Genomic DNA, 11557 nt, shown 5'->3' with positions numbered 1-11557 from the left:
CGGGCTGGGGGGGGAGGTTTGGTGGTATTTTTAATTATTACTGGTTTTGGTTGATTGGTTTTTGTTTTTGTTTTCTTTTATTTTTAATAAAATGCTTCTACTTCCTCCTGGTGATCTTTGTATTTCTATGATGTAAACATGAACCACTCGGAGGGTGATAAAACAGTGGCACAGGTTTCCCGGGAAGGTTTTGGAGTCACCATCCTTGGAAATATTCAGAAGCAGGGCATGGTCCTGGGCCTGTGACCTCTGAAGTTTCAGTCACCCTCAGCAATTCTATGGTTCTGTGAAATAATCAGAGGTCAACCCCACCACCTCCTAATGTACAGGTAGCTTTCCTTATGGCAGGCAGGGAGTCTTCAGGTTGTCTCACTTCAGAAAAACTCCTATGTTTTATATAGAACTATACAGTTCTTTTTAAAGCTGTTCCCTAAGCTGTATCTTGGTAGTTAGGAACTCTCCTGTGACTGGGAAGACTGGGCAGGAATTATGTCCTGAGGATAAGAAAATTAAATCTGTCTTTTCAGTGTCTTGACTGCTGTAGACATGGAGCTGCTGTAGAACACATGGTACTGCTTAGTGCTACTGTTCTAATAGTTATCACTTAGACTACATTTTTATAAAGTTGATCTGTAGGTGAAGGCTGCTTCCAGATACAGTGCTTCAAAGATGAATGCTGGAATCTATTTCTGGATCATGGTCAGGCATATAAATACGGAGCTGTTAAAAGCTCTGTCAAGACTGAGGCATTTCTTAGTACATGCAGGAGGAGAATTTCACATGCCTGAAGTCTTAAGACCAAGCATGCAGCTGACACATTCAGGTGTTCTCAATGTTAGCACAGAAGAGGGGAATTGCACATTTGACTTTTGATGCCTAAATTGTACTAAAACTTCAATTTTGATACCCAAATCCTCATTGAGGACACTGACCTGAAGTAGTATTTCTGCTTGGAGGGTTTGGTGCCAAATTTCTTGTATTTTGCACTTGATGTAGTAAACTGTGATTTCAAACAAGACACCTTCAAATAGAGGGAAGCTACCATTAATCCACATTCATTCTGAGAAGGCTTAAAGCTCTTATTGGCCAAAGGGGTGCTTTAAAGGTGGGTCATCTTGTTTCCCTGCTGCCAAATAAATTGTACTATTACCTTCCAAAACAGCTCTAATATATGTGTAGCCTAATTTTGTATCAGTGTTATTCAGAAAAACAAGGAAGATGTGACTAACAAAAAAAATTAAGACAGATTTTTCCATTAGAAGCTGAAGTTTTATTACAGGATAACAGTACATAAAGCACATCTAAAATCGATGTGTTCAATGCACTTAATAAAGGTAATGTAATATTAAAGGTACGGTTTCTAAGTACAATATAACAACATTCATATTAGAATGAAAATTGGAGTATTTAAAAGACAACATTAAATCTCTTATTTTTACAGTCATATTTACAAAATGAATCAAAATACTTTTTTCGGGACCGAGTAAAATAACAAACTTGAATATAAGCAGACTATCGTACGAGTGAGTGGGAAAGGTCTATGGAAGAAAAAAGTGAAGTGACTGGGTAAAGATCATTAGCAAAGGTTTAGTACAATACCAGTTCAGTACTCCTCTTGATGGCTTACATTTTATTGTGGCTAGAAAAGGAATTTATACATACTGTACACATAACAGACAGCACATATTTACATGTACAGTATAATTGCATTAAACTTGTGTGTATTTACAGAAATTTGAGCATATCACTCAACGAGGTTTTTAAGTCTGTGTGCTTCATCTTCAATCTGATGTATATTTGTAATCAGCATTTATTCTGGTGTTGGTATGTTGAACCATAGTAAAGAGGGAGGATAAATGCTAACCAAATGGTTTTGCATAAATATATCAAACTATTAAAACAATAGGGGGAATGTGTTCCTGGCATTACGTGTAGGTTGGTACGTACAAATTTAAGAGTGAATCCTTTTCTCTTTGAAAATATCAAAAGGTGACTTAAATCAAGAAGGGAAAACAAAATTGTCATGGCTTATATTTAAATAAGATTGTAGCTTCAAGAGGTTTTTATAATTGTCCTGATAGTGTTTGCAGTTAAACATTCCACTTATGAAAATATACCCATGGTGCAGTAAAGTTTGTTTTTGTTTTTAGGTCAACAGTATGTTTGCTGTTTAAAAAAAAATATTTATATATATATTCCTTGGATTTAGGGTACAAAAGCAGTGCATGGAAGCCAAGAACCATGGCTTTAAAATTCACTACCTTCTATTATCAAAAAGTGCAGTAAACAGAAACATTGTTATTAATAAATTGCTCAAAAATCTTTGCTAAAGATCTTATAAATTCAGTAATATTACAGAAAAATTCTAATAAATATTTAAAAGGTTAATTACCTCCTTAGTTAGATATTTGATATCCATCAGTTTTTAAGAATGAACATGAAAACCGTATCTAGAATGAAAGGAGCAGGGGATAGGAATATTTTGAGGGGTGTATGACTACGTAAATTAAGGTATACATGAAAAAATAAAAACAAAACCCCCGATACCTGACAAAGTGTTGCAAATTCCACTTCTTAATTCACTTTAGTTGCTACTGGCTGTCCTTGGATATGAATACATGGTGTATAAAGCATATCCAGGGACTGAATTTAGCCACCCATCTACCACGGCAGATTTACACATTCCTATTTACAGTAACTGGAGTTAAGTGTGTAGGCATGGCCCAGTAACATCCGCAGTCTGAGTGTGTACAGATCCTACTTAAAGTGAGGAGGGAGGAAGGCACCCAGCAGAATAACATCTATACATTGCTGATGCAACAACAGGATAGAATTCCCCCAACAAGCCAAATAACCTCCCTTTCAGACAGACAGCATATTGTAATTATTTTATACTGGCAGATTATATGTTTTTCTTATTTTTGATACAATACAGGCAGACTCTTTTAGTAACCAAAAGGATAACAAGCTGGACAGAACAATTTTAATAACATTAATAATTAATAATGTTAATAAAGTAGAAAAAAATCTACATTTGATATCAAGTATCTGTACTGGTGAAGTAATTTTCTCCTTATTAAATATACTATAGAATAATTTATATAATGATACTATGCATTTAAAGAGAAAACCATGTCCCAAATCTTGTACTCTGATACAGGTACTTGTTGGGCATATGTTGGTGTATATATATATATACACAAATATATATATTTATATATAGTTATACTCAGTGAAATTAACAAGACCCAAAGGTGGTATTGTCTAGGAATAAAAGGGGTTTGTTTGTTTTTGTTCACAAAAGTAACTTATCTAGCACCACACATCAGAAAAACACAAAAATAGCACACTCTAGTTCTAAACAGCTATGTCTAAAATAGATTATATAGGAAAACAGATATTATACAGCATAATGTGGTATTTGATAAACAGATAAATATTTGCACTGTGTAGGCTGTTTATAGTATAATTTTATCTATACAGAATAAAAGCAAAAAGTTAACTGTATAGAGGTGAGCAGAACAACATTAAATATTATGACTCCAAAGCAGAGACAAAGAGTTGAAAGAATAGAGCAAGATAAAATGTTTACAGGCCATTACAAGTCCTTAAATTAGTAGTAAAATAAGGAATCAGTTGCTCAAGTTTAAGAAAGCAGTAAACAAGAGATTGCATTTACATGCAGATGTCTAAAACTTGTATTTCTTTTAAATCTATGCACAAAAAGTCATTTGTTTTTATTGCTTGACATTCAGTTATGGCTAGAATATTTTTAACCTTTTTTTTTTTGTACTTTGGAAACAAGAATATTGTTAAAGGTGCCATAAAAATGGACAACATTGAAAACAGTTTGCAAATAAACCACCTAACACTGCAGTTCTTTATACATTTTAAAAAGCCTTGTCTGGGGTTTGTCATATGTTAAATATATTTAATCTGGGAAAATACATTGTAGCTTGAAGCCTCCCATTGGCCCAAACATCCAATACAAAAACACATCTCCAGAAAAGGAGCAGGCAGACAATACAGTTACATATAAAGAAGCAGCCAGTTAATGTCCTAATACTTCAAATAGTGACCACTGTTCTGTAACTTGTTTCTAAATCAATGTAGAAATGAGGAACATTTTGGATTTAAAAAGGTGTACAGTACATATGCCTTTTTGTGAAATAAAATTCACTGTATTGCTTATGAATTCTCTGCATTAGATATAGATAGCATTACAGATTGCAAGTTCCTGTAAAGTTTGTGCATCTACATTAAGACTCCATGGGGTAATTCAGGGTAGCGTTTCTCAAACTGAAAGTCACAACTGGTTGTTTGAACGCTGCCCCAGTGTTTAGAATATTGTCAGAACACCCTGCCAGGCACACCCAGCTGGGTCCAGCAGTGGATACAGGTGTGCACTGGGCAGGCAACTCGGGAGCTGCAGCTCAGCTGCACAGCCTGCAGGAGCTGCTGGGCACTGCACTTTGCATCTGCAGTGCCTAGAGAGCTCCCAAGAACCTGCAGCAGCTTGGTTCCTTCAGTTAGGAAATGCTGCCAGTAATTCCAGCTTGTTCACACTCCCTGCCCCAGGAAGTGCAAGTCAATTCCAACACAGAGAGAGAGCCCTGTGCAGAAATATACTTCACAGAGATTGTGCTTTCAGAAACCTTGAGAAACACTAACATAGGAACACAAGTGCACATAGGACATGTGAACACTGAAAACATGCAGATGTTAACAAAGTGTGATGTCACACATCAAGTTGAACAACTTGATTGTGGAGTTTAGCTTGAAGAAGTAATAAAATTATGAGGGAAGACATACAAGTGAATATTGTGGCAGAAGTGAGCCTATGAGTATTGATCTGAAGCCTTTATCATGTTTTCTTTCTTATTTGGATAGCCTACTTATTGCTATAAAGTTATTGCTATATTCTACCAATGATAAAGGCAAAAAAAAAATAAAAATAGACAAACAGCAACATTATGGATGGAAAAGGTAGAATACAGCTCCTGTTTAGATGTTAGAATTCTATTTAGTACCTGAATAAAGTTCCAGAGAAAGACTGTATATTATGTTACGTATTTTTCCCAAGTCCAGTGACTTAGCATTATGTTGCAAGCCATTATCACAGTACTAGAATTAAAGCACATACTGCAAGGATTTTTAAATAAATACTCATATACATTTTAAAACTTTTCTTTTTGTTGTTGTATTTGGTATCTGTATGCATTTGCCCTCATTTCCACCAAATGATTTACTGACAGGAATATTTAAAAAGAAAGTAAGAGGCTAATATTAAAATATATTAATGGATATAACTTTAAAAGTGATAAATATTAGTATTAATAATTAAAAATAATTATAATAGTTTTATTTCTCCAGCTAAGGAAAATAAAGATGTTCTGTGCAATCTGAATCAGCTAGCACAGGTAGAATTCCATACAATGAATACTCATGAGAAAATTGCTTACTATTTTTGGATATTGTATAGTAAGTGCTGTTTCTGGCATTTATATTAATAGGTTTATCTACACTGAGAAGTTTAGGAATGTCTAGGGGAAAAATACACATTGTTTGCACAGCTTACACTGTGTAACCTGTTTTGTTCATCAAGTACAGACTGGGGATTGTCTACGCCAATCCAAAAAAAAATACTGTAATGCTTGGATCATCCCACTACACAGTTAAAACAGCTTACAGGTTGTCCATTCTGAGAGTGTTTAATTGATGTGCAAGTATGTAAAGAATAGGGTCCACTGTGAATCAGCAATAGGAATTCTCTTCTGCTGAAGATGCCAGAACACCAACTGATCATACTTGCTAAGTGCTTGTCTGCCTTGGAAAGCCATTCCAAGCTAAACTCAACTGTCAGCTTGTGAAACCATAAGTACAGTTTCCCTGTTTATTAAGCAATCTAAAGTAACCAACTGGAAGCCATATACCTGTGAAAAAACCCTCAAAAACACCAGAAAACTGGGGCTTTCTCCAAGCAGACAGATTTGATGGAGAAGCAAATTCACTGTCTTTCCAATGTAACCAAAGTGTTGAAGTCTTGCTCTTTTGTTCATAGTTATTTACTTTTTTACTTGCATTTATCGAAAGAATATGAAGCCATAAAACAAAGCTAACTGGTACAGGCATCCAGCATCCTATAGTTTGGCACTGGGAGACTTCTAAATATTGCTGGGTTTTGGTGCCATTCTAAAATCACTAAGAATTGCTGCATTTGATGTACTAGAGGTGAAAATTTCTTCAGCCTCAGTATTTCTTTCCAGTCAGGTTTTGGCTTTACCATGAAACATCTGCAACAATGACAGACAATATTTGAAGTGCTGTTCTTGTATTCCTGCAAATGTGTGTTCCTTTCTATGTGACTTCACTGCTGAAACCTAACCATGACCTTTTCATTCTTACTGTATTCTCACCAGCTGATTCATTTTCTTTAACATTAATTTAAATACTAAAAAGCCATTTTCTATTGCAGAACACTGAATTTCAGCTGGAAAAGTAGTCCTATCATTATAAAAATGTCCAGAGGATATTGAAATTAATTTCCATCATTTATTTAGTGGGTCAGCATTTATCTTCTAAAATATAATTGTAAAATCTTTGTGCTATTTGGACTACTTCTGTTTTAAGCACAATATCAACCATAAAGCAGCTCTACTGCAAGAGTGAGTAAGAGAATGAGGCACGCATAGAGCATTTAGTTAAAATAAAAAAAATCCAGTTCTCTTGTGCCTGGGGGCAGGGGGAAGGGAAGAAATACTAGCATATTTTTTAAAAATGTAATTTGTTCCACCAGCAGTACTGGCCACCCTGTTGAAGAGTTTTAGAAGATCCCTGAGCACATTAGTTTCTGACTTATAACCCCAGCTCCAAAATGAAAGGGCTTCTCTTGTTGATAACGAGATGGATTGTCATTCACAGTTAAGTCAATCATAAGGTGCTTATCTATTTACCCTTTTTTTCACCAATCAGCACAAAGAACTGTCAGAAAATAACTTTTATTTTTCTTTTTTAAATAATAGAAGGGCACAAAATTTAAACAATGTTTTGTGACAGTGGTTTAGGATTATTATCTGGCTGCCCCTCAACAACAGACAAGTGATTCAATCGACATTCCTTAGCAAAAAAAAAAAAAAAAAAAAAAAAGAAACAAGGAAAGGAAAGAAAAAAGGCAAAAAAAAAAAAAAAAAAAAAATCCTGTACAAATATGTATTTTTCCCTGAGGGATCAAGGTTACACCCGCAAGTGCTCTATGTACATATTGCACTGTAGAGGAATGAAGAACATGTGCAAAAAAAGCAACAATGATTGAAGCTTACTAATCAAACCTTTTAATCATGACTATGTCATCTTGCATTTTGGAATGTCGGAACACAGCTATTCCTTTAATCTAAAATGTAAATATAAAAAAAAACCAAGAAAGAAAAAGAAAAACGCACCTCTACTATGGCACATTCAATGAAATAAAAAGTTTTCCAAAGACAAATAGACAAAATTCCATCAAGAAAATAATACAAAGTTCGTTCGTTTGTGGTTTTTTTTTGTTTTTTAGAAAAATTACATTACTTTCTTTCATTGTTTCACATTACAAAATTTTTTTTTTAATGTTTACACAAATCACATTTTATTGCAGGAATATTTCAAGTGCCATCAAACATTTATAGAAGGGTTAAAAAAATAGAAGTCTCTCTAAAGTGGTCCAGACAAGGCTTTGTATAGAATAAATCTTTTTACCACCTTCTATTTTTGACTTAAGTATTTTGAATACATTTTCTTTATCCCATTGACACTTAACAGCCTAGAAGCAGCCGCTCACACATCCCACACATACACTCGTGTGCACACAATGGACTCTCTCACACACACACAGGTGCACATAGACAGATATCTTGGTATTCATACTAAGATAAGCTAATAAAGAACAACCAAACTTAAAAACAGCCTCCATTTTAACCTAATTCCATACATCAAACAATGCTGGAGGTGATGACATACATTAGGGTGGTTCAGATGACACTATAGCCTGGAAAGCCAGAAAACATCTCCAGGAATAGATAAAACTCCCAAGGAAAATATCTTTGCAGACTCTGAGGACTAGGTCATCAAAACTTAAAATATTATCTTCAGCTATCCTAGTGTTTTTATTTGTAGTGAGCTGGGAAGATGATGAAAATACTCATGTGAATATCTCTTGACCTCCAGTGTTTTTTAACTGGTTAATCTCCTGATACCAGGCCACAGTCCCAAGGGTTTTGCAGAGGGCATTTCCCTCCCTGAGCTGGGTTCTTACATGGCCACCTCCAGCCAGCTACTGTGATGTTATTCTGAGTCCCCTTGCATAAAAAGCAACCCAAAAATGACACTCTATTGCCAGGTGGCTGTTAACTGTGACCAGGAAAGCAGGGTTACTTGAGGTGTGTTATGTTCAGCCTGATTTAACAAGGTCCCAGTACACATGAGCTCACAAACAAAAATGACAGTGCTTTCTGACCTGGAAGATCACTCTCAGCTAAGGCCCTATTTGAAACCTTTTTAATGTTATGTATTTTACTAGTAAATGCTCCAAGACATATATTGTCAATGATTTATGCATGTAAATATGCTAAACAGATTCCAAACAAAACCACTGGCACCTAGATGCCTGGTAAAGCCCTAATATTCACCATGAAAAGGTAAGAACAGGATGTGACTGAAAACTAATCCTCAGATATTTTGCCTGGTAGTCTACATTGTCAGAAGTAGGAGGTGTATCACTCTCTAAAATAGTACAGGTCTTACTTCACTATTCATTAGTTGACACTGAGATTAAGTTTAGTTGATCTTTACAAGACTAGCACCAAAGGCTGGTCACATTCAGAAAACATATTTTAGTTAAAAGGGGTGCTTAAAAAATAGGAACACGTATTAGAATGCCATTTACTCCAATAAAGTAAACAATGATCCTAGGAAAAGTGTTTCAGTGGGAGTGGAGAGAGCATGTGCTGGGCTGTGAGCAACCTCTTCAGGAGCAGGCAGGGTGGAGCAGGAAAATGACAGCTCTCTGGACTTTTTCCAAAAGCCCTCTCCTGCCTCCATCCCAGTGCTCACAGCACTGCAGGTGTTTCCCTCCCACACACCAGGGCACACTGCTCTGAGGAGGAAGTGTGATGCTCTCCTCTCGCCCTCCTTTCAAAGCCTACAGATAAGTGATAGCTGTAACCTTCCCTGATGTGCTAGACAGGAACATTTTTAATAAATGTCATACATAAATGTCTCAATTTGACCCCAAAGGAAACATGTCCAAATCATAGAATAAACCTATATTTTGCTAATAAGAACCCACTGATCTGATTCTCCTTTTTAAAATACTTGGGCCTTGGTGTGCTTCTATTCACTTGTTCCTTCCCAGTAATATATATTACCCTTGGAAGTTAAAGCTGTAGGGCACATTCTGCCTCATTCCTTTTCATTTTTTGATGCTCCCAGCTTTTTCTTAGGTACTTCATCAAAACTGCATTTGTGATGGCCTACAGGGCATCCAGTTATGCATCTTCATCTCATCCAAGCCCAATTATACACCTCTGGCTCAAACAGCCACAGTTTAATTTGTGACGTTGTTTATGTGAATCTGCTTCCTTCAGAACTACATTTACTGCCAGCTTTGCTCAGAGACAGAATTCTTCCTGAAGGGAATGGTAATTAGTAATACTGCAAGATTCAGCTTATTGGTTGGTTATGCAATACAGGAATCAGAATTACAGAATGCAGGTTTCTGATATTAATGACTCCCAGGCTAGTTCTGAGTACTAACTAATGCTTTCTAATAAGAGTGTGCCCTTCCTTTCTTAGTCTGTCCCCATCTGACCAACTTTAAAGTGCGTCTTTTTAAACAAGGAGAGAGCACACTTGTCTGTTCAGCTCCCTGACACTGAACTGCTGGATGCTGGGAGAACAGGGGTCAGTGTGTCTGGTCTCACTGAAGTCAAAGACAAACATATGGATTTTGATAGGCTACAGCTTGGCATTGGAAGGCATTGTTTACGATATGGAGTACAAAAGTATGCAATATTACGTATAAAAATTACTTTTCCGCAAGCATGTCACACACATACTTTTACTGCAGATACAGACTTGAATAAATCCTTTCAAACCTGGATTTCTGGTGGGCAGAAATACACTATTTAATAGCCTGATTTTCAAAGATGCTGTGTTACTCATTTGTAAATGATCTGTAATTAATTAGTTCAGCTGTGACAGTGGAAACTCAGAACCTTTGAAAATGAGGCTTTTGACTTTGAAATATCCAGGTTTGAAAGATTTGAAAATAAAAGTATCTTTGAATTTAACTTCTGAAAAGATTATTTTAATGTAGAAAATTGTCATTATTTTCAACTCTTTAAAAAATCTGTAGCTATTGCAGGATATGACCAGCCTCTCTTTAAAAGTAACATGGAAAACAGCAGCATAAATACCTCCCAATGTACCAGTACCTGCCAAACCTTTTTCAGTTAAACTTGAATTTCTGGTGCACATGCAACACAACAATGAACACGCTAGCATTTAATTTAAAGAAAAAGGTGCAAAATGAAAGTGCCTTATCAATTCAACAAGAAAAGCTATACCAGTAACTACATTTTATATTAATTAAAACAATATATAAACAATATCTCTTTTGCTATATATAGTCTTCATGCCCATTTACCCTGTAATATATTATAATGCTATTGTTGCTATTGCTATGGACCCTTTTCATGCCGTTCTGTCTACTGGCAAACAGTGGTAGGTGAAAAAAAATCGTCCTTCATGAAACAATGAGCAAGTTGTGCAAACTGATGCTGAAATCTCTGCAACGCACACCAGTCGCTGATTACTAGGTGGACTCTGTTCTGACCAACAAATTGATTGTTCTGTCAAGAGTCTGGGCAGTGAACAACAGAAGAAAACAACCTTCTGACATTAGTACCCTCAGTCTGTGTAAACAGAAGTCAAGGATTGAAAAGTTGAGACAGAAAAAGGGTCCATATTTGTAGGCATAATGGAAATCATATGCATGAGAAAAACAAGTTCAACTTGGTTTCATTGTTTCCCATCCTTCGCCTGACCCTGACCGCCAAGAGATGTGCAGTGTGTTGGCTCCCTAGGTCTGTGCAGGGCCATATAAAGTGTCTTGGTTTTCTTTCTTTTTTTTTTTTCCTTTTTTTTTTTCTCCTTTCTTTTGTTTTATTGTTTGTACTTCAGACATTCTAGAAGTGCTTAGGTGATACGTTTACCCATCAATTTGCATTGCTGGCTCAAACTCTGAAGTGAACAACTCCTTGTAAAGTGGAGGAAAATGAAGTCGCACAATGTCTGGGTATATTGCTTTAAATGCCATAAGCTTTTCTGTATGTCGTCCACACAGTGCTCTTAAAGTAGACACTTTGCATATTAACTGTAAAAAAATGAACACAAATCATATGGTCATACATGGAACCAGGCCTCCCAGTCTTGCTGTAAGGATTAAAGCTCTCCCAAACCAAATTATTTACTTAACAAGGACATTTCAGGTGCACAGTCACGGCTATATGCTAAAAGTATT

At 35.9% G+C, this 11557-nt stretch overlaps 1 protein-coding gene across 6 annotated transcripts in view; it reads right to left on the bottom strand.

Annotated features, from left to right (window-relative positions):
* Positions 1-1914: 1914 nt before the first annotated feature.
* RORA (RAR related orphan receptor A) overlaps positions 1915-11557 on the bottom strand; it is a 327797-nt gene continuing 318154 nt past the window's right edge. For all 6 annotated transcript variants that reach the window (XM_056500317.1, XM_056500320.1, XM_056500318.1 and 3 more), the window contains one exon: positions 1915-11410. In XM_056500317.1, coding sequence (XP_056356292.1) covers positions 11246-11410 — 165 coding nt within the window. In that variant the 3' untranslated portion in view covers positions 1915-11245. The remainder of the gene's footprint in view (positions 11411-11557) is intronic.

This window comes from Oenanthe melanoleuca, chromosome 10, assembly GCF_029582105.1.
Source record: "Oenanthe melanoleuca isolate GR-GAL-2019-014 chromosome 10, OMel1.0, whole genome shotgun sequence".
Classification (NCBI taxonomy): Eukaryota; Metazoa; Chordata; class Aves; order Passeriformes; family Muscicapidae; genus Oenanthe; species Oenanthe melanoleuca.
The sequence above is the reverse complement of the archived record's forward strand: the minus strand, read 5'-3'. Positions and strand labels throughout refer to the sequence as shown.